Source organism: Ostrea edulis, chromosome 3 (assembly GCF_947568905.1).
Source record: "Ostrea edulis chromosome 3, xbOstEdul1.1, whole genome shotgun sequence".
NCBI lineage: Eukaryota > Metazoa > Mollusca > Bivalvia > Ostreida > Ostreidae > Ostrea > Ostrea edulis.
The window spans coordinates 80,818,278-80,843,047 of NC_079166.1; the positions used below are offsets into that span (position 1 = coordinate 80,818,278).

A 24,770-nucleotide genomic window follows, 5' to 3' on the forward strand; every position below is an offset into this window, starting at 1 on the left:
TTGTTTAAATTTCAGGCACAAATTTGAAAATCCCAACATACTGGTTCTCATCCAGTTTGTTTTCATTTCAAATTCCTATTGACTGGCTCGCGTTTCACACTGCCTTATGATGTATATAGAGTTCTCTGGTCCTTCCTCTGTTGTTGACTGGCTCGCGTTTCACACTGCCTTATGATGTATATAGAGTTCTCTGGTCCTTCCTCTGTTATTGACTGGCTTGCGTTTCACACTGCCTTATGTTGTATGGAGAGTTCTCTGGTCCTTCCTCTGTTGTTGACTGGCTCACGTTTCACACTGCCTTATGTTGTATGGAGAGTTCTCTGGTCCTTCCTCTGTTGTATCAGTAGCATACTGAGTAGGTATACACGCTACCTCAACAGCTGGACGAGCCCGTCCTTAGGCTGCTGTCTACAAATAAAGAAAATGAGTTTAAATAAATTATCAAATGCTCAAAGTAATAGATTTTCATTTTGTGATTTGTGTCATGAAATGTGATGGGTCTTATATCTGAGGCAAAGAAATTTGCATATTTCATCATGGATGCTGGTACATATATATCTTGATTTGGGTATCTATAAGACGACACATATGATTTAAGCCGTTAGTGGTTAGAACATTCGCTTCGTGACCAGGAGGGCGGGGATTCGAGCCCGGTCAATGCCTTGACAGTGTCAAACCCAAGAGGTTAAAATAGGTAGTGACTGTTCCTTCGCTAAACGCTCTGCATTTAGAAGTGAAAGTCATAGGTGTGTTGGACGAGTTTCATGTGGCAGCAGACATTAGCACAATAAAGTACCCTCACTGATACAGTCCGGAACACCATGCACTGGTTTGTAAATTTGTGATACTTCAACTACAAATAGAAATACCTCAATATGACTGAGAAATTCTTCAAGGCAAAACACAAAATAATAACAAGAGGCCCATGGGCCACATCGCTCACCTGAGTCACCTTGGTCCATCTCAGGAGATTTTCCATATCTATTTGCATGTAAAACCGTAGTCCCTATCATGGCCCCAAACCTACCCCTGGAGACCATGGTTTTTGCAAACTTGAATCTACACTATGTCAGAAAGCTTTCATGTAAATGTGAACTTCTTTGGCCTAATGGTTCTTGAGAAGAAGATTTTTAAAGATTTTCCCTATATATTTGTATGTAAAACTTTGATCCCCTATTGTGGCCCCATCCTACCCCAGGGGGCCATGATTTTAACAAACCTGAATCTGCACTATATCAGAAAGCTTTCATATAAATCTCAGCTTTTCTGGCTCAGTGGTTCTGGGAAGAAGATTTTTAAAGATTTTTCCTATATATTTGTATGTAAAACTTTGACCCCCTATTGTGGCCCCATCCGACCCCCTGGGGCCATGATCTTAAAAGCCGGCAATTGGGTATAAAAGCAGCCAATCGGTGAAAATGGTGGAATATATGAATTTTCTGGTCACATTCAGATTGCAGCACTTATTTTGCAAAAATAAAGATTAAGCTGTTGTACTGAAATTTTAAAATAGGTATGCTTGTTCCCCTCATAACTGTGCATATATTGGCCATATCTATTTTAGATATAACTTCTCATGAAGTTTTAATTTTGGCCTCAAAAATCTGAAGCAGGGCTAAATTTGTATTTCAAACTAGAGATTGGCAGTTTGTGGGTGTGATTATCTTTTGTTATTGTTTACACCGGATGTTGACTCACACATTGCAGGAGCATGCTTGTTTAGTTCTAGATAAGAGGGATTGCACCAAAGGCAACATGTAATCAAATCACTGTATAACGTGGAAAAAAAGTACTTACTCATATATCATTGGTAAATCCAAATTTTATTTTTTAATTATATATAATCACATTCCATTAAAAAAATTGGTTAACTTTATGAAAATAACTCATTAGGACTGTTCAGTCTGATCACTGTTTCAGAGTTTTGCAGGATTGCTGGTACCTTTTCTCGAATAATGTCAAGCATGATGTTTGTCTGATTAAGCAACAATCTCCTAGGCCAGTTGTGTAACTCCCATTAATTGTCTCTCACCAATGATGACAAATGTCCAATTGATCAACCATCACTCTAAAATTACTCTCAATCTGGACTCTAACGTGTGAACATTACAATGCCAAAAGAGACAATCACAGATAGTAGGTCTCCAAATATCATAATGGACAAAATGTTTCTTAATAACCCTTCAATGCACATGTCCATTGCACAGCTACAATTTCCCCCCAAATTCTTCTCACAATTGAAAGGTACCAAGAGGAAAATCATAAGTATTAGTATATCGTATATACCAATATTTGTGTATATTATAAAAAAAACTACATGTTTTAAAAGACATGGATAAAACAATGATGAATTCATTTTGTAGTTCCTAGGGTGAAGTTTTGTTAAAGTAAAAACATAGCCTTTCAGTGCCTCACAGATCGAGCAGAGTGGTAGAAAAATGCGGGAAAACTTTAGTTTATTTTGATAAATCATGCCAGTCTCCCTGTTCAAAATATCGTCTGCTACAGAGCGCGTGTAGAGTCAAGCATCAGATTGCTGCTTATTCTGATAACACTGCTAAGCCCTGCCCTCTTGCCATATATGCTTAATTGCTGTAGGGGTGTAAAATTTTCTAGGTTACTCCCGACCTTTAACAATTTAGAATCTGCACTATATCAGGAAGCTTTCATATAAATCTCAGCATTTCTGGCTCAGTGGTTCTTGAGAAGAAGATTTTAAAAGATTTTTCCTATAAATTTGTATGTAAAACTTTGAGGCCCTCCTTGAGACCCCATCCAATCCCCGGGGTCCATGATTTTAACAAACTTGAATCTGCACTATATAAAAAAAAACAAAAAACTATGACCCCCTATTGTGGCCCCATCCGATCCCCGGGGACAATGATTTTAACAATTTAGAATCTGTACTATATCAGGAAGCTTTCATATAAATCTCAGCTTTTCTGGCTCAGTGGTTCTTGAGAAGAAGATTTTAAAAGATTTTTCCAATATATTTGTATGTAAAACTTTGATCCCCTATTGTGGCCCCATCCTACCCCAGGGGGCCATGATTTTAACAATTTAGAATCTGCATTATATAAGAAAGCTTTCATATAAATCTCAGCTTTTCTGGCTCAGTGGTTCTTGAGAAGAAGATTTTAAAAGATTTTCCCTATATATTTGTATGTAAAACTTTGACCCCCTATTGTGGCCCCATCCTACCCCAGGGGGCCATGATTTTAGCAAACCTGAATCTGCACTATATCAGAAAGCTTTCATATAAATCTCAGCTTTTCTGGCTCAGTGGTTCTGGGAAGAAGATTTTTAAAGATTTTTCCTATATATTTGTATGTAAAACTTTGATCCCCTATTGTGGCCCCATCCGACCCCCGGGGGCCATGATCTTAACAATTTAGAATCTGCACTATATCAGGAAGCTTTCATATAAATCTCAGCTTTTCTGGCTCAGTGGTTCTTGAGAAGAAGATGTTTAAAGATTTTTCCTATATATTTGTATGTAAAACTTTGATCCCCTATTGTGGCCCCATCCGACCCCCGGGGGCCATGATTTTAACAATTTAGAATCTGCACTACCTAATAAAACTTATCTATAAATTTCATCTTTTCTGGCCCAGTGGTTCTTGAGAAGAAGATTTTTAAAGATTTTCCCTTTATATTTGTATGTAAAACTTTGATCCCCTATTGTGGCCCCATCCTACCCCAGGGGGCCATGATTTTAACAAACCTGAATCTGCACTATATCAGAAAGCTTTCATATAAATCTCAGCTTTTCTGGCTCAGTGGTTCTGGGAAGAAGATTTTTAAAGATTTTTCCTATATATTTGTATGTAAAACTTTGATCCCCTATTGTGGTCCCATCCGACCCCCGGGGGCCATGATCTTAACAATTTAGAATCTGTACTATATCAGGAAGCTTTCATATAAATCTCAGCTTTTCTGGCTCAGTGGTTCTTGAGAAGAAGATTTTTCCTATATATTTGTATGTAAAACTTTGATCCCCTATTGTGGCCCCATCCGACCCCCGGGGGCCATGATTTTAACAATTTAGAATCTTCACTACTTAATAAAACTTATCTATAAATTTCATCTTTTCTGGCCCAGTGGTTCTTGAGAAGAAGATTTTAAAAGATTTTTCCTATAAATTTGTATGTAAAACTTTGAGGCCCCCCTTGAGGCCCCATCCAATCCCCGGGGTCCGTGATTTTAACAAACTTGAATCTGCACTACCTAATAAAGCTTATCTATAAATTTCATCTTTTCTGGCCAAGTGGTTCTTGAGAAGATTTTTTAATGACCCTACCCTATTTTTACCTTTTCTTGATTATCTCCCCTTGGAAGGTGGCCTGGCCCTTTATTTTAACAATTTAGAATTCCCTTTACCTAAGGATGTTTTGTGCCAACTTTGGTTGAAATTGGCCCAGTGGTTGTTGAGAAGAAGTTGAAAATGTGAAAAGTTTACAGACGGACGGACGAATACGGGTGATCAGAAAAGCTCACTTGAGCTTTCAGCTCAGGTGAGCTAAAAAGTAGATACATTGTACATAAAACATGAAAGTCTCCCTCACTTTGATCTCCTTCTAAAGAAGGTCCACCACAGCAGCTTTCTCTCTATAGACCTTAGTCTACCACTGCATCACTGCTTTAACATGACAATAGATTTATCTGTGGTGAATATCTTGTTACTTAAACTTCGAAAATAGCTACTGGCCCGGAGACCAAGTCCAGCAAAATTGGGATTTGTCTTGTACAATTATTACACATATACCAGACTGTCAGGCCTGTGCTTTTGATCAATATCAATGACTTTCTGTTGAAATGATATGTTACCATTTGATGATTGTAAGCAAATAGTATTTTATCGCACTAGAACTAATTTTGACTGAAAGTCTGAAACCCTTAATATGGTTTAATGTACTCTCTTCAAAGTTCTTTTCAAACTGAACACGGTGTGTTTGTGAAACACTGATGCCCCCATAACCCCTGGTCAAGGTCACAAGGTCAAAAAGAAAGGTCTTTCAACTTTTTTCACAAGGTTATCCCAAGGAAAACAATTGTGAAATATGAAAGTCCTATCATCAACTTCTCAAAAGTTTTGTCCATGATTAAGTTTTTGTGGACAAACAGACCAAAATCCCCTATTATGGAGGCATAAAAAATTGAGACTTTGTGTTTGATCTATCATAAAGTCCAGATACAAATGCCCGAATGACCAGTGCTCAATAAGTTTTTCATTTGAAAGACTGCAAACTCCTGTCTCATCACGTTCATCATACTGTACACTCCGCACTGTCATGACTCTGATACAAGTCATTTGAAATTCAGTATTTTTTTTTTTGTGAAGTATTGGTCCTGAGGTTTTGACTGTTGCCACGGTAACCTCATTAAATGTGACTTGTGTTCTGCTTACAGTACAGAACACCAGTAAATACTGCACAATAAAAACCGTCTATGTCAGGTATATATACACAGGAGAAAAAAGGATCCAAAGTATATCAATCTCTCTTAGATTGGACAGAAATACACATACAATGTATTTCATTATCTATGTGCAATTCCAGTTGTAAAACACCCAGTACTACTGCCTAGTTAGGATAAGTTGAAACCCCTCGGAAAAAACAAAACAAAACAAGAGTACTGCCAAAGGTACATAATACACACGTGCAAAGCTAATGTATAGGGTGTTTTTCTTACATCATGATTTGTAAAACTTGGCTTCAGGTAGTATCAGCAATCATCAGGGTGTGACATACTTTCTTTGCATAAAAAAACAAGACAAATCATGTACTCTCTATGTAATATTTTCAATTGGCATAAGATGTATGTGTACCAAATTTAATGGTAATTGTCCAAAGGAATCAATCTGCATCCTGCTACTACGAACTTGACCTTAAGAAACAATAGGCATTCTCCACTTGGCATAAAGTGTGTGTGTACAAAGAATGATGGTCCTAGCCCCAACAGCTCAGTTTGTATACTGCCTACAAGGTTTTCCTACTACATGTAAGTGATACTGTGACCTTGACCTATAAGCTTGAAAAACTATAGGCATCTTCCTATCATCGTGATGATGATCGAATGTACCAAATTGCAATATCCTGGGATCCCATGGGGATCCAGGTTAGAATAGGTCCTCAGTACCCCCTTGCTTATCATAAGAGGCAACTAAATGGTGCGGTCATTCAGATGGAACCAAAAAATCTGAGGTCCCGTGTCACAGCAAGTGTGGCACGATAAAGATCCCACCCACCCCCTACTCAATGGCTATAAGTGCCGAGCATAGGCCTAAATTTTGCAGCTCTTCACCAGCAGTGGTCATGTCTCCATATGGGTGAAATATTCTAGAGAGGAACCTTAAACAATATTCAATCAATCAATCAATATCCTGGAGCTTACAGTTTGATTTGTTTTTCTACTAATTAATACTACGACCGTGACCTTTGACTCCTGACCTTGAAAAACAATAGCATCTTCCTTTCATCATGGTGATGAAATGTACCAAGTTGCAATATTCTGAAGCTTACGGTTTGATTTGTATCCTGCCTACAAGGTTTTCCTACTAAGTAATAGTATGACCTTGACCTTTGACTACTGACCTTGAAAAAAAAATATAAACATCTTCCTCTCATCATGGTGATAAAGTATACCAAGTTGTAATATCCTGGGACCCGTTTTACAAAAACAACTTATGGCAAAGTCACGAGTCTTAAATTGTATTACACAGTTATTACTTTAAGTGAATGAAGTAAAACTTTTCTGAGGCTTAATTTCAACATTTTAAAAAACTATTTTGCATTTGGAGTAAATGACCTTACAATAAACTGGATAATTCCAGTATGCAAAGTTGGTCGTAAGTCGTAAATTATTCTGTAAAACGTGCCCCTGGAGCTTAGGGTTTGGTTTGTATCCTGCCCACAAGAGTTTCCTATTAGGTTTTCCTACTAAGTAATACTATGACCTTGACCTTTGACCTTGAAAAACTACAGACATCTTCCCCTCACGGTGATCAAATGTACCAAGTTGTAAAATCCTAGAGCTTACAGTTCAGTCTGTATCATGCCCACAAGGTCTGGATCAAGTGCAGAAAACTTACCGTTTCCCCTTCTTCATTAAATGATTGTAACTGTTTATAGGAAATTGGCTGAAATTTCACTGACACAAGATGTTCCGTCGGAATTACTCCCTTATTCTCACAATGGTCATTATATAAGAGTGGTTGGCCATATGTAGCACACAGCTCAGAATCTCTCTCTGGATCAGTGGATGATACAAATAGAAGTTGTGAAGGCTCTTCATCTGGTACATAATCAGCTTGGGAAACTGGTGAGATTGATGCTTGGGAAACTGGTGAGATTGGTGCTTGGGAAACTGGTAAGATTGGTGCTTGGGAAACTGGTGAGTTTGGTGCTCGGGAAACTGGTGAGATTGGTGCTTGGGAAACTGGTGAGAGAACAGACACAGAAAAACTATCCTCCAAATCTCCTTCTGGTTTATAAGGGGCACAAGATGAGGCAAAAACAAACTTTGAAGGTTTTGAATATGCTGCACAGTCTTCCGATTTGAAGTCTTGAGACACTGGTGAGATTTGTGCTTGGGAAACTGGTGAGATTGGTGCTTGGGAAACTGGTGAGATTGGTGCTTGGGAAACTGGTGAGAGAACAGACACAGAAAAACTATCCTCCAAATCTCTTTCTGGTTTATAAGGGGCACAAGATGAGGCAAAAACAAACTTTGAAGGTTTTGAATATGCTGCACAGTCTTCCGATTTGAAGTCTTGAGACACTGGTGAGATTTGTGCTTGGGAAACTGGTGAGATTGGTGCTTGGGAAACTGGTGAGATTTGTGGAGACTGACTAGAAAGAGTAAACTCATCCTCCAAATCTTTTTCTGGTTTATAAGGTTCTGAATATGCTTCACATTCTTCAGATTTGAAGTCTTGGGAAACTGATGAGACTACTTCATTAGATGAAGGACTTGGAAAGATATTGGAAGCATTCCAGATTGGTCTACTAGTATTTGCCTTGCTCTGGAATGTTTTTCTTTCAGTTTGGTCTGCTATGTTTAAATCTGGGATTTCCACCTTATTATGTTTTGGATGCATTACCACCATTTGGTACTGCTTCCTGTATCCACTGGAATTCTGGGTGTTCACAAAGTCTTGAAATTTCTGTAAAATAGGAGCATACCTACCATTTAAGACAGTTTGTGCATTTGCTCCATAAAAATCCAATCCTTCTGAATTATTTTGTGGAACATTTCCTGGATTTCTATCTTTATCCGACATCCTAATTATGTTGGGATTTCAGAAAAACCTCAGTTAAAATGTGGAAAACTAGGTTGATGGAGGACTTCTTACACGTTTTAATATAAAGGTCCACAGCAGGGAAAGCTATGTGATTTTCAGGACTTTAAATGCTGTACACTTCACATTCTAAAATCAGAATCCAACAACAGAAATAAACTGGAAAAGCTGCTGTTGTTTAAATTTCAGGCACAAATTTGAAAATCCCAACATACTGGTTCTCATCCAGTTTGTTTTCATTTCAAATTCCTATTGACTGGCTCGCGTTTCACACTGCCTTATGATGTATATAGAGTTCTCTGGTCCTTCCTCTGTTGTTGACTGGCTCGCGTTTCACACTGCCTTATGATGTATATAGAGTTCTCTGGTCCTTCCTCTGTTATTGACTGGCTTGCGTTTCACACTGCCTTATGTTGTATGGAGAGTTCTCTGGTCCTTCCTCTGTTGTTGACTGGCTCACGTTTCACACTGCCTTATGTTGTATGGAGAGTTCTCTGGTCCTTCCTCTGTTGTATCAGTAGCATACTGAGTAGGTATACACGCTACCTCAACAGCTGGACGAGCCCGTCCTTAGGCTGCTGTCTACAAATAAAGAAAATGAGTTTAAATAAATTATCAAATGCTCAAAGTAATAGATTTTCATTTTGTGATTTGTGTCATGAAATGTGATGGGTCTTATATCTGAGGCAAAGAAATTTGCATATTTCATCATGGATGCTGGTACATATATATCTTGATTTGGGTATCTATAAGACGACACATATGATTTAAGCCGTTAGTGGTTAGAACATTCGCTTCGTGACCAGGAGGGCGGGGATTCGAGCCCGGTCAATGCCTTGACAGTGTCAAACCCAAGAGGTTAAAATAGGTAGTGACTGTTCCTTCGCTAAACGCTCTGCATTTAGAAGTGAAAGTCATAGGTGTGTTGGACGAGTTTCATGTGGCAGCAGACATTAGCACAATAAAGTACCCTCACTGATACAGTCCGGAACACCATGCACTGGTTTGTAAATTTGTGATACTTCAACTACAAATAGAAATACCTCAATATGACTGAGAAATTCTTCAAGGCAAAACACAAAATAATAACAAGAGGCCCATGGGCCACATCGCTCACCTGAGTCACCTTGGTCCATCTCAGGAGATTTTCCATATCTATTTGCATGTAAAACCGTAGTCCCTATCATGGCCCCAAACCTACCCCTGGAGACCATGGTTTTTGCAAACTTGAATCTACACTATGTCAGAAAGCTTTCATGTAAATGTGAACTTCTTTGGCCTAATGGTTCTTGAGAAGAAGATTTTTAAAGATTTTCCCTATATATTTGTATGTAAAACTTTGATCCCCTATTGTGGCCCCATCCTACCCCAGGGGGCCATGATTTTAACAAACCTGAATCTGCACTATATCAGAAAGCTTTCATATAAATCTCAGCTTTTCTGGCTCAGTGGTTCTGGGAAGAAGATTTTTAAAGATTTTTCCTATATATTTGTATGTAAAACTTTGACCCCCTATTGTGGCCCCATCCGACCCCCTGGGGCCATGATCTTAAAAGCCGGCAATTGGGTATAAAAGCAGCCAATCGGTGAAAATGGTGGAATATATGAATTTTCTGGTCACATTCAGATTGCAGCACTTATTTTGCAAAAATAAAGATTAAGCTGTTGTACTGAAATTTTAAAATAGGTATGCTTGTTCCCCTCATAACTGTGCATATATTGGCCATATCTATTTTAGATATAACTTCTCATGAAGTTTTAATTTTGGCCTCAAAAATCTGAAGCAGGGCTAAATTTGTATTTCAAACTAGAGATTGGCAGTTTGTGGGTGTGATTATCTTTTGTTATTGTTTACACCGGATGTTGACTCACACATTGCAGGAGCATGCTTGTTTAGTTCTAGATAAGAGGGATTGCACCAAAGGCAACATGTAATCAAATCACTGTATAACGTGGAAAAAAAGTACTTACTCATATATCATTGGTAAATCCAAATTTTATTTTTTAATTATATATAATCACATTCCATTAAAAAAATTGGTTAACTTTATGAAAATAACTCATTAGGACTGTTCAGTCTGATCACTGTTTCAGAGTTTTGCAGGATTGCTGGTACCTTTTCTCGAATAATGTCAAGCATGATGTTTGTCTGATTAAGCAACAATCTCCTAGGCCAGTTGTGTAACTCCCATTAATTGTCTCTCACCAATGATGACAAATGTCCAATTGATCAACCATCACTCTAAAATTACTCTCAATCTGGACTCTAACGTGTGAACATTACAATGCCAAAAGAGACAATCACAGATAGTAGGTCTCCAAATATCATAATGGACAAAATGTTTCTTAATAACCCTTCAATGCACATGTCCATTGCACAGCTACAATTTCCCCCCAAATTCTTCTCACAATTGAAAGGTACCAAGAGGAAAATCATAAGTATTAGTATATCGTATATACCAATATTTGTGTATATTATAAAAAAAACTACATGTTTTAAAAGACATGGATAAAACAATGATGAATTCATTTTGTAGTTCCTAGGGTGAAGTTTTGTTAAAGTAAAAACATAGCCTTTCAGTGCCTCACAGATCGAGCAGAGTGGTAGAAAAATGCGGGAAAACTTTAGTTTATTTTGATAAATCATGCCAGTCTCCCTGTTCAAAATATCGTCTGCTACAGAGCGCGTGTAGAGTCAAGCATCAGATTGCTGCTTATTCTGATAACACTGCTAAGCCCTGCCCTCTTGCCATATATGCTTAATTGCTGTAGGGGTGTAAAATTTTCTAGGTTACTCCCGACCTTTAACAATTTAGAATCTGCACTATATCAGGAAGCTTTCATATAAATCTCAGCATTTCTGGCTCAGTGGTTCTTGAGAAGAAGATTTTAAAAGATTTTTCCTATAAATTTGTATGTAAAACTTTGAGGCCCTCCTTGAGACCCCATCCAATCCCCGGGGTCCATGATTTTAACAAACTTGAATCTGCACTATATAAAAAAAAACAAAAAACTATGACCCCCTATTGTGGCCCCATCCGATCCCCGGGGACAATGATTTTAACAATTTAGAATCTGTACTATATCAGGAAGCTTTCATATAAATCTCAGCTTTTCTGGCTCAGTGGTTCTTGAGAAGAAGATTTTAAAAGATTTTTCCAATATATTTGTATGTAAAACTTTGATCCCCTATTGTGGCCCCATCCTACCCCAGGGGGCCATGATTTTAACAATTTAGAATCTGCATTATATAAGAAAGCTTTCATATAAATCTCAGCTTTTCTGGCTCAGTGGTTCTTGAGAAGAAGATTTTAAAAGATTTTCCCTATATATTTGTATGTAAAACTTTGACCCCCTATTGTGGCCCCATCCTACCCCAGGGGGCCATGATTTTAGCAAACCTGAATCTGCACTATATCAGAAAGCTTTCATATAAATCTCAGCTTTTCTGGCTCAGTGGTTCTGGGAAGAAGATTTTTAAAGATTTTTCCTATATATTTGTATGTAAAACTTTGATCCCCTATTGTGGCCCCATCCGACCCCCGGGGGCCATGATCTTAACAATTTAGAATCTGCACTATATCAGGAAGCTTTCATATAAATCTCAGCTTTTCTGGCTCAGTGGTTCTTGAGAAGAAGATGTTTAAAGATTTTTCCTATATATTTGTATGTAAAACTTTGATCCCCTATTGTGGCCCCATCCGACCCCCGGGGGCCATGATTTTAACAATTTAGAATCTGCACTACCTAATAAAACTTATCTATAAATTTCATCTTTTCTGGCCCAGTGGTTCTTGAGAAGAAGATTTTTAAAGATTTTCCCTTTATATTTGTATGTAAAACTTTGATCCCCTATTGTGGCCCCATCCTACCCCAGGGGGCCATGATTTTAACAAACCTGAATCTGCACTATATCAGAAAGCTTTCATATAAATCTCAGCTTTTCTGGCTCAGTGGTTCTGGGAAGAAGATTTTTAAAGATTTTTCCTATATATTTGTATGTAAAACTTTGATCCCCTATTGTGGTCCCATCCGACCCCCGGGGGCCATGATCTTAACAATTTAGAATCTGTACTATATCAGGAAGCTTTCATATAAATCTCAGCTTTTCTGGCTCAGTGGTTCTTGAGAAGAAGATTTTTCCTATATATTTGTATGTAAAACTTTGATCCCCTATTGTGGCCCCATCCGACCCCCGGGGGCCATGATTTTAACAATTTAGAATCTTCACTACTTAATAAAACTTATCTATAAATTTCATCTTTTCTGGCCCAGTGGTTCTTGAGAAGAAGATTTTAAAAGATTTTTCCTATAAATTTGTATGTAAAACTTTGAGGCCCCCCTTGAGGCCCCATCCAATCCCCGGGGTCCGTGATTTTAACAAACTTGAATCTGCACTACCTAATAAAGCTTATCTATAAATTTCATCTTTTCTGGCCAAGTGGTTCTTGAGAAGATTTTTTAATGACCCTACCCTATTTTTACCTTTTCTTGATTATCTCCCCTTGGAAGGTGGCCTGGCCCTTTATTTTAACAATTTAGAATTCCCTTTACCTAAGGATGTTTTGTGCCAACTTTGGTTGAAATTGGCCCAGTGGTTGTTGAGAAGAAGTTGAAAATGTGAAAAGTTTACAGACGGACGGACGAATACGGGTGATCAGAAAAGCTCACTTGAGCTTTCAGCTCAGGTGAGCTAAAAAGTAGATACATTGTACATAAAACATGAAAGTCTCCCTCACTTTGATCTCCTTCTAAAGAAGGTCCACCACAGCAGCTTTCTCTCTATAGACCTTAGTCTACCACTGCATCACTGCTTTAACATGACAATAGATTTATCTGTGGTGAATATCTTGTTACTTAAACTTCGAAAATAGCTACTGGCCCGGAGACCAAGTCCAGCAAAATTGGGATTTGTCTTGTACAATTATTACACATATACCAGACTGTCAGGCCTGTGCTTTTGATCAATATCAATGACTTTCTGTTGAAATGATATGTTACCATTTGATGATTGTAAGCAAATAGTATTTTATCGCACTAGAACTAATTTTGACTGAAAGTCTGAAACCCTTAATATGGTTTAATGTACTCTCTTCAAAGTTCTTTTCAAACTGAACACGGTGTGTTTGTGAAACACTGATGCCCCCATAACCCCTGGTCAAGGTCACAAGGTCAAAAAGAAAGGTCTTTCAACTTTTTTCACAAGGTTATCCCAAGGAAAACAATTGTGAAATATGAAAGTCCTATCATCAACTTCTCAAAAGTTTTGTCCATGATTAAGTTTTTGTGGACAAACAGACCAAAATCCCCTATTATGGAGGCATAAAAAATTGAGACTTTGTGTTTGATCTATCATAAAGTCCAGATACAAATGCCCGAATGACCAGTGCTCAATAAGTTTTTCATTTGAAAGACTGCAAACTCCTGTCTCATCACGTTCATCATACTGTACACTCCGCACTGTCATGACTCTGATACAAGTCATTTGAAATTCAGTATTTTTTTTTTTGTGAAGTATTGGTCCTGAGGTTTTGACTGTTGCCACGGTAACCTCATTAAATGTGACTTGTGTTCTGCTTACAGTACAGAACACCAGTAAATACTGCACAATAAAAACCGTCTATGTCAGGTATATATACACAGGAGAAAAAAGGATCCAAAGTATATCAATCTCTCTTAGATTGGACAGAAATACACATACAATGTATTTCATTATCTATGTGCAATTCCAGTTGTAAAACACCCAGTACTACTGCCTAGTTAGGATAAGTTGAAACCCCTCGGAAAAAACAAAACAAAACAAGAGTACTGCCAAAGGTACATAATACACACGTGCAAAGCTAATGTATAGGGTGTTTTTCTTACATCATGATTTGTAAAACTTGGCTTCAGGTAGTATCAGCAATCATCAGGGTGTGACATACTTTCTTTGCATAAAAAAACAAGACAAATCATGTACTCTCTATGTAATATTTTCAATTGGCATAAGATGTATGTGTACCAAATTTAATGGTAATTGTCCAAAGGAATCAATCTGCATCCTGCTACTACGAACTTGACCTTAAGAAACAATAGGCATTCTCCACTTGGCATAAAGTGTGTGTGTACAAAGAATGATGGTCCTAGCCCCAACAGCTCAGTTTGTATACTGCCTACAAGGTTTTCCTACTACATGTAAGTGATACTGTGACCTTGACCTATAAGCTTGAAAAACTATAGGCATCTTCCTATCATCGTGATGATGATCGAATGTACCAAATTGCAATATCCTGGGATCCCATGGGGATCCAGGTTAGAATAGGTCCTCAGTACCCCCTTGCTTATCATAAGAGGCAACTAAATGGTGCGGTCATTCAGATGGAACCAAAAAATCTGAGGTCCCGTGTCACAGCAAGTGTGGCACGATAAAGATCCCACCCACCCCCTACTCAATGGCTATAAGTGCCGAGCATAGGCCTAAATTTTGCAGCTCTTCACCAGCAGTGGTCATGTCTCCATATGGGTGAAATATTCTAGAGAGGAACCTTAAACAATATTCAATCAATCAATCAATATCCTGGAGCTTACAGTTTGATTTGTTTTTCTACTAATTAATACTACGACCGTGACCTTTGACTCCTGACCTTGAAAAACAATAGCATCTTCCTTTCATCATGGTGATGAAATGTACCAAGTTGCAATATTCTGAAGCTTACGGTTTGATTTGTATCCTGCCTACAAGGTTTTCCTACTAAGTAATAGTATGACCTTGACCTTTGACTACTGACCTTGAAAAAAAAATATAAACATCTTCCTCTCATCATGGTGATAAAGTATACCAAGTTGTAATATCCTGGGACCCGTTTTACAAAAACAACTTATGGCAAAGTCACGAGTCTTAAATTGTATTACACAGTTATTACTTTAAGTGAATGAAGTAAAACTTTTCTGAGGCTTAATTTCAACATTTTAAAAAACTATTTTGCATTTGGAGTAAATGACCTTACAATAAACTGGATAATTCCAGTATGCAAAGTTGGTCGTAAGTCGTAAATTATTCTGTAAAACGTGCCCCTGGAGCTTAGGGTTTGGTTTGTATCCTGCCCACAAGAGTTTCCTATTAGGTTTTCCTACTAAGTAATACTATGACCTTGACCTTTGACCTTGAAAAACTACAGACATCTTCCCCTCACGGTGATCAAATGTACCAAGTTGTAAAATCCTAGAGCTTACAGTTCAGTCTGTATCATGCCCACAAGGTCTGGACAGACAGACGGACGATGCCAAACCATAATATGTCCCGTCTTCGACAGGCGTATAACAAAAAAACGAAAGGTGGCACCCATTCCCCTTAGAAATATGTAACTGTACTAAACCTAACAGGAGAGTTCCTCATTACATTTGTACTGCCTAACACTGTTTTAGTCTGAATTTACAAACTGCAGTCACATGATTTCAAGCGCAGTAGAATGTGCTGCCAAGGGCTTTCACACCCATAGAAATAAATGGGGACAAGGGCGTTGGAGTAAGAGTAACAGGGCGACAACCATCACTCAGTACATGTATCAATATTTCTCAGTGAGTTATGTCCCTTTGTGGGGTCAGCAAAAAGGTCAATCAGTGAAAAACCAAGTTTTTCTTCTTTGCCTTACCAAATATAAGACGTTATTACTGTGAGTTTTAGCTAATTATCAAACATTCATACAAGTTAATGGGTTGCCCCACCCTGGGGCATTATTTTAGTTGACTGCAATTGATGGAAAAATAACAAATTATGTCAAAGCCACATATAAGAAAAATACAAAAGCCAATGTAGGAAATGTGATTTTTAACCGGGAGATGGTAAACAAGGGATGCAACTTTTGTGAAGTGTTGATCGATATATACTTTTGCAGAGAGATTGGGATAACCTTTAAGAATTTAACAAAATTTAAGACAGCAATTTCTGTTCATTAGAGTGGTCAATGGAGTGACAAGTTTTAGTTCTATTTATTTCTGGATGCTTTTGAATGGCTGCAGAACTATCCAACATTACTTGGACAGTAGTGCTTAAACAGGTTGGGAATACTTCCCCAATAGTGAAATCTTCTCGCTAAAATGCGATTATCTCCCTTTAGCGAGAAAGTAGACATTACCTGGAATGCCACAAATAGGACTCAAAATTAACATATGCCCGTCAGTCTGTGACTGGTTAAAGGTCTGACGGACTGACTCAGTCTGACTGACATTTGTTTTAGTCAGTCCAATGGGACTGGTTAATTTTCTAAAGCATCATTTTGGAAAGTATACTTATGAAATCTTATACACACATTTAGCATGCTTCAATCTGTAGATATCAGACGAATCTGATTCGTAAATATAAATCCAACATAAGTGTTACAGTATTGTCTGAGGCATATTGAGTTAAATTTCATTTCAATAACATTAACGAAATATGTTTAATTATTTCTGGAAAACTCTGTTGGACTGGTAAATTTTTCTGCAGACTGGTTGAAATTATACCCCATCAGTCCGGCTGGACTGGTGACATAAAAAGCATAAGTGTTGCAACATCATTGGAGCAATATTTGAGATGGGTGAAATAATACTGGTGATTCAGAAATTGGGTGAAAATAAGCGAGATTTTTCACCTAAATAAGCGAGATTTTTCACCAAAATAAGTGAGATTTTAAACGGACATTAAAACATAACAAACAAAATATCTTCATTATTATGATAAGCTTTTTTAGCTGTATTGAGATTAGCAGATGATGGTATATAATCATAACTGTTGTCATGCACATTAAATTTACCACTCAGCAAACTATGGATAGTAACCTATGGTAGTTTGGGTTTTACTTTTACTTTTATTTCTGGATTTCGATCCCGATATAAATTATTCACCCGTTGTATTTGACCACGCCCACTTTATCTTTTAGCCAATAACTTTAATGACAGTTTCTATTGTTTAATTTGCTATATAAAGCCATGCAACTTACTATTCGTGGAAGCGAGACAGCTGGCCTTGCTAGCTACTCTTCTCCTTCCATTATTCCTATTTTGGTATTACGTTTTGTTCGTCTACTTTGCCCTTTTTACTTACTAAATTATTATATTACCTTTGAGTTGGGAGATTTCTTGATAGTTTCTAGGCTAAGTTCTAGGCTTTAGGAGTTTGTCTTTGTCACATTCATACTGGTAATAAATTCGTAAAGTGTTATTTATCTTATTTTCATTTCTATTTGAATCTATTTCAAGTTTAAAATCATAGTGTAGTTGGGTCGTTTCGGAGTCGCCACTATCAAAATAAAATAAAACAAACACAACGCGAAGTACAGACTATACGAACGCCAGACCTGCTACATTATTTGGTGCCGTGACCAGGATAGGATTTTCATTGTTGTGGGGAAGTGGTTGTTAAAGACACGTGCTTCACGCAGTGAGTCCTATTCAGCGATACGAACTGCTGTCTTATTTGTTCGACCGCGACAACTCAGGATAGAATTTCCATTGTTGTTGGGCAGTGACTCTCATAGACACGTGCTTCACGCAGTGAGTCTTTTTCAGCGATTGGGATTTCGGCTGAATTCTTTCGTCATATTTTTAGGGAAAGTTTTTTTTTTCCCTTTACATTTACCTTTATTATTTTTTGTTGATACTTTCAACGGTGAAGTATTTTTGCTCACCATGCAGTTATGCAAAGGGGTTTCAAACCTTTATCAGATTTAGACCATAGGATAGATCTCTTAACGGCGAAATGTGCTTTGTTAGAAAGCCAAATCAAAGTTAAGTTTGGACAGAATGGGGGTCGTTTTCGAGAGAGGAGATTCTTGCATGAAACAGTCGATTTTAGGAAAGAAATCAATCCACCATTGTTTGATGGGAGTTACGATATTGGAGAATTTTTCATTCAGTTTGAACATGCTGCTAAGTGGAATGGCTGGAGTGAGAGAGAGTGTGCCAGTCAGCTTCTTGTGTCTTTACGTGGCTCAGCAAAACACATTCTATCTGAAATTCCTTTAGCCGTATCCTTAGACTTTCGAACATTGAAAGATACATTACGAAATCGTTTTTGTCCATCAGCATTTCAGGATTTTTACAGAATTCAATTTAAGAACAGGGTTAGAGAAGAAGGAGAAACTATTTCAGACTTTGGTCATTCCTTGCGGAGACTTGCATTAAAAGCGTATTCTTGTTCTTTTAGCTCGATAGAAACTCACGTTATTGACCAGTTTGTATTTGGCTTAAGAGATGCCGACTTAATGAAACATGTTTACTTTAGTCGTCCTGCATCTTTAGATGAAGCCATCGCATCTGCTGTCGAGTTTGAAGATTTCATTGAGCGAAATGCGTATGTTCAGCAGAACATTGCATGCGATTCCGATACACCAGTTAATACAAATTCTGTTAGAGCCCTTATTCGTAGAGAAATCCAAGCCGCTCTTGATTTGTATACGGTCGATGAAAAGAACAAAGTACTGGAAACTAATGCCATATCTCAAACTAAGAATGATCCTGACTGTGCGTCAAAGTCAACCCAAAATATCAGGAAACTCACAAGTTCTGATGCTGGGGCCGTGACATCAGATCTAGAACGTTCAAACATTACTGAACACAGACGGCCACCCGACATTTTGACGAGTAATGCACAGAATGAACTCGCCGAAAACTCTATCGATGAAGAATCATTTCATTCTGATGAAGTTCATATTCGTAACTCCAATGATATACACGATATTTGCGAGTCGGAGTTGAAATCAGTTTGTGTTGCGACTTCTTTGAATCCTGAGGCAAACGAATTCATTCCTAGATCGGAATTTTATTTAGAACCTTCAGTTGATAAGTTTGACTTGCGTTCTGTTTTTGCGTTGAAACTTGATGGGAGGACTGTTCCCCCTGGTCAAGTTTGTTTCTTGGTGAAGAGCCAGTGCACAAGCACTAATTCGGTCCGTTATGCAGTAGAGTCGCTGGTATTGTACTCTTACTGTAGACCGGAATTTCCAAAAGGAATAGGTTAGATTTTTGACTTATTGAAGTAGTCATACGGGTTATGTTACCCAGATGTACGATAAACTGGTTGATCGTACTTTATGCTACACATACGTGTGTGTATGTACACACAGTTTGTGTTCTTTTTATTTAAAATTTACTACCTTTATTAAAAACACGTAAATTGATACGATTAAGTAGAATTTCTATCCCCTGACATCTGTATGGCAATTTTGGGATGTGAAATTATTATAAACCACGTAAATTTACTCTATTATACATTTTTCTTTAAATTTTCTTATTTAATTACCAGTAATTATGATATTACTTATATTTATTTTTTCATATATCTAGCACTCTTACTAAATATGCTTTCAGATTTTTTTTCAGTTTCTGGTGGGACATGGATGACAGTTACAAACGGAATCCAGAGATTGATGCATGGAACACATGGTTTTCAACTCTGTGGGATTTCCGAGATTCATGATCTTCGGAGTATCTGGACCTAAGAACCGAAATCAGTGAACGTGATATGACAGTGTTGTGAACTATTCCTGTTTTCGCGCTCCTGACATTTTGGTGAAGTCAATGCGTCGATACTAACCGAGGAGAACTGTTACGTTACCCGCCTTTTGATGAACTTTTTATGATACATGGACTTTTCTTTAAAGTGAACTTTCGTATATAACGTATACTGGACATTCATTCATATATTTTGTACAATGTATACCATTGTTTTCCATGGGGAGAAGAGGGGTTTATTTTTCATTTCTATATCCTAGCTTTTAGTCAAATGTATAGCATTTGTCTTTAAGGGGGGAGGAATGTGGTAGTTTGGGTTTTACTTTTACTTTTATTTCTGGATTTCGATCCCGATATAAATTATTCACCCGTTGTATTTGACCACGCCCACTTTATCTTTTAGCCAATAACTTTAATGACAGTTTCTATTGTTTAATTTGCTATATAAAGCCATGCAACTTACTATTCGTGGAAGCAAGACAGCTGGCCTTGCTAGCTACTCTTCTCCTTCTATTATTCCTATTTTGGTATTACGTTTTGTTCGTCTACTTTGCCCTTTTTACTTACTAAATTATTATATTACCTTTGGGTTGGGAGATTTCTTGATAGTTTCTAGGCTAAGTTCTAGGCTTTAGGAGTTTGTCTTTGTCACATTCATACTGGTAATAAATTCGTAAAGTGTTATTTATCTTATTTTCATTTCTATTTGAATCTATTTCAAGTTTAAAATCATAGTGTAGTTGGGTCGTTTCGGAGTCGCCACTATCAAAATAAAATAAAACAAACACAACGCGAAGTACAGACTATACGAACGCCAGACCTGCTACAAACCATTCATAGACTGTCGCCAATCTGTTTGAATTTTTCTTAGAATAGAAAAACTCCTTTCAGAATCGGCATTTGAAACTGAAAAAATTGCACCCACACGTTGTGCAGTAGGCATGATTAATACTAATAGAGCTCCTTTTCACTCACGGATATTCAAAAACCCATGTGGGATTGTACTTAACAAAGCATACTTTTTAACTCAGGGAAATAGAAATTGTAGGTTCCGACGAGTGTCTCGATCTCTTCAACATCCTGGCGTAATCTGATGCGCTATTATCGTTTCAGCAATAGAAATTACACCCTATTTCTAAATACTACTTGATATCTGTTAAATGTATTATTATCATAACCAATTGATTAGTTATCACAACAAAACTTATCTGAGAGAGAGCGATTGTTCATATCTTATCCACCATTTTGAATGAAATATCACATGTCAGCTTAAAAATAGACATATCGTCGTCAAACAAGATCAGGAAAGTAAGACACAAATACAAAAATGGCGCGATTACAAAATACGGGAGGCTAATAAATTTACGCGAGAATGCTCCTCCCGCCGTGAGACTTTTGCAAGGCTAAATTACGTGATCTCACGGCTAATATGCGAGATGTAACATCTATGGTCTAGTGACATAAAAAGTTAGCTTCAAGCCCTGCATAAATGTGTCTTTACTGAAAATAATGCCAAATTCTGTGCTATGCTGAATAAGTATGACATACACTCAGTACGCAAATCGTCGAGCTATAAAATTGAGAACACAGTCAAGAAATTTCATATGAACATTGCTGCATATATGAGGGAAGGAGGCTGAAATCCAGTGCACATCATGTTTTTGTTTTGATTTATATATTTGCAGAAGTATCAGACATTTTAGCACTTTTTCTTCTTTTCATGAGAAACATTAAGAGATGTACTCTTTCATGAGAAACATTAAGAGATGTACTCTTTCATGAGAAACATTAAGAGATGTAGATTCTACTCTACGGGTGTCTGTCTTAGTTGTACGGGGTATTTATACTCTCGCTAAAAAGGGATAATCGCATTTTAGCAAGAAGATCTCATCGCATTTTAGCAAGAAGATCTCTCACTGCAGTGAAAGTGTTCCCAACCTGTTTAATGTTTGAACTCATGATCTATCAAATCAAAATACATTAATGTGACCTATGCTAGGCAGGGTTGGGCGGTCAAAACCGCCCCCGGTTTTAACCAGTGGTTTTAACCGTCCCGGTCAATACTCCCCAAGTGGTCAATACTGGTCATATAATGGTCAATTGTGATTTAAACTGTCCATTTTCCTAATTTTGCACATTTCTAGCAAAGATCAAGATAAATTAAGTCTTTATATGGATCAATTGTTGATTAATATTTTTCATTAGATAATCAAATGTAATTTCATAAGTTTAATAATATATTTGGTTTGCTGAAACTGACCGAAATATCTTCAGTACCAACCAGAGGGTCACAGTTCTATAGCATAGCTTGACGATTGGAGACAGACCTTTTACTACATGTACCTGGACAGATTAAGAATAAAAGGTAGTTGGACATTACCTGAGCACAGGAAGCAGAGTTGACAGGTGTTAATAAGCATAGGCTGGGACCAGAGATGACCAGTGTGCCTGTTATTGTTATGAAAACATCACCAACACAACCCCTCAAATGTTTATTCAACATTTAAAATGAAGATTGATGAAACAATACTTAAATAGGTAGTTACTTTGTTAAATGAAGGAATTTGAACAGAAACTTTTACATCTTCCCCAATTCAACAGAGTCATTTGTATATTATTTATGTAATATTATGACTTATCAGTATATTATAAACTGATAGTGCATGTTATGAATTACAGTATTTACCATAATGGTCACTTAAACATTTAAAATGAATAACACAGACTATAATGACCAAATAATCTTCAATCGACCAGTATTAACCAGTATTGACCAGTATTGACCGGTTTTAACTAGTATTGACCACAGGCCCGGTCAATACTCATATTGACCACTTTTTTGCCAACCCTACTGCTAGGTCTATTCTGCTACATTGACAATTGCATGGCATGTAGAATAAAACACCTACAGACCTTGGACAAAAGTATTCGCACGGTAATGGCCGACGCGAACGTCAGTCTGAAAATCAGTATTTTTCTTTACGGTCTTTTGATGTTTTGACACTTTTTTCAGTGTGCACCGTTAAATGTAGGTAAGTAGATAGTCATAACTTACGTCATAATTTTTTTTTCGTCTGCTAGTCAATTGTAAACAAAGATATTTGGAGATTTTTAACAATGGGTCGCAAATAGTCTGAACTGAGCACTGGTTGTAAAGAAAACATCATCACATTGGTCAAAAAGTGTATAAGTTATGGGGAAATTGGTAGAATGTTAAATATTCCAAAGTCAACAGTTTTTAGTGTCTGGAAAAAATTTAGAAGGCAAGGGGACGTAGAAAATCAACACCGAAGTGGTCGGAGGAAGTCCATTAATGTTCGAAGTGCGAGGAAGCTCACGCGACAGGTACGAGTTGATCGAAAGTTGATTCTATCTGATGTCATAGCAAAATATAATGAAAATAATGATGTTCATGTATCTAAGAAAACAGTTTGGCATTGTTTGAGGCAAAATGGTTACAAGAGATGCGTATGTAAGAAAAAAATCCGGGTCCGAAGTGAGAACAGAGTTAAGCGGGTGAGATGGTGCATGGAGAAAAGGATATGGTCGGTAAACAGTGAATGGAAAAAGGTTATTTTTTCTGATGAAAGTCAAATCGTGATTGGAACTGATTGCCGAGTATATGTTTGGCGTAAAAGTGACGAAGCTTGGCTGCCTGAGTGTATTTCTCCTGGAATAAATAAGAAATTGAGTGTCATGATTTGGGGCTGCTGCATAACGTTTAATGGCGTCGGTACAATTTGCAGAGTGGTCGGAAATATCAATTCTCAAAAATACATCGACATTCTAGAAAACAATTTATGGCCGGTTGTTGCTAGACATTTTCCGGGTAGTGATTATTTGTTTATGGATGACAATGCCCCTGTCCATCGGTCTCAAGCCACAAAAAATTATAAAAATACCAACCATATACCTGCACTGGATTGGCCGGCCCAATCCCCAGACTTAAACCCCATCGAAAACGTATGGCTTACGATTAAGAGAAAATTACAATCTCGTACACAAACAATAAATACTGTGCATCAACTCTATGACAATATTTTCGACATTTGGACCTCATTTACCGTGGAATACATACAAACTCTGTACATGTCGCTACCGGAGAGAGTTAAACGGGTACAGAGGGCCAGAGGTTATATTACAAAATATTAAGGTAAGAACACTTTTATTTTTAAAAATTAAAGGAAAAATATTTTCCTCAATGGTTTGACATATTTTTTTTTCCCATCCACGTGTATTTGTTTCCATTTCAATGCTTCAAAATGTATATTTTGATTACGTCAGGTGGTGTCTGTTGAAATAACGTCGACCATTATCGTGCGAATACTTTTGTCCAAGGTCTGTACCTTAAAATATTGTTTCATTTCAGCACATTGTGTCATCAAGTTAATATCTTACAAATCTTTTCCAGTACCTTTATCATAAAGGCACTAGAAAAGATTTGTAAGATATTAACTTGATGACACAATATGATGAAATGAAACAATATTTTAAGGAAGGTGTGCACCAATCCATAAAGTTTATGAATTGGTGCAGTATGTTTTGGCTACAACTGGAATGCTTCAGAGGTAAATACATTCAAGATTTAGAAGTTAGGGGTAAATAATTCTATAAATAGTGTTTGCATACCTATAACTCCACATAAAAGGGGTAATCTAGGCAAATATTCCCTATTCGAGTTACAATCCGACTGCTGGCAGATATCGCCAACCAATTACTTGAATACCGAGCCCGATGGTAAATCTATAAGAAGAAAGAAATTGTAAAGTATAAAAAAAAGATTAAAGTCCTAGCGCCATATCTTTTATCTTTTATCTACTATGTAAGTAGAGGTTATAAGAAATGTTTAATTGATTATAAAAATTTCCACCATAGTGATTTGAATTACTAGAGTTTACAGAAATATTCAAAAGACCTTTGCAAGTAATGTTTGGGAATACTTCTCATTACCAGCTCATTAGAGTTATCGCGCTTTGATGACTCTTGTACGTCATTGGTAAGA

General features: G+C 37.3%; 1 protein-coding gene across 7 annotated transcripts; it reads right to left on the bottom strand.

The window, feature by feature from the left end:
• Positions 1-253: 253 nt before the first annotated feature.
• On the bottom strand, positions 254-24,488 carry LOC125675468 (mucin-2-like). Of its 7 annotated transcripts, none has more exons than XM_056159143.1 (5): positions 24,398-24,488; positions 9,276-9,326; positions 7,091-8,881; positions 797-853; positions 254-408 (listed from the first exon to the last, which is right to left on the bottom strand). In XM_056159143.1, exons 3-5 carry the CDS (start codon positions 8,279-8,281, stop codon positions 397-399), a joined length of 1,260 nt encoding a protein of 419 aa, XP_056015118.1. In that variant the 5' UTR covers positions 8,282-8,881; positions 9,276-9,326; positions 24,398-24,488; the 3' UTR covers positions 254-396. The 7 variants fall into 7 exon arrangements, 6 of the variants coding, with proteins under 6 accessions (XP_056015118.1, XP_048769087.2, XP_056015117.1 ...); XM_048913130.2 differs by having other exon boundaries at positions 9,270-9,326; XM_056159142.1 differs by lacking the exon at positions 24,398-24,488 and adding an exon at positions 14,165-14,302 and having other exon boundaries at positions 9,270-9,326.
• Between the last annotated feature and the right edge of the window lie 282 nt (positions 24,489-24,770).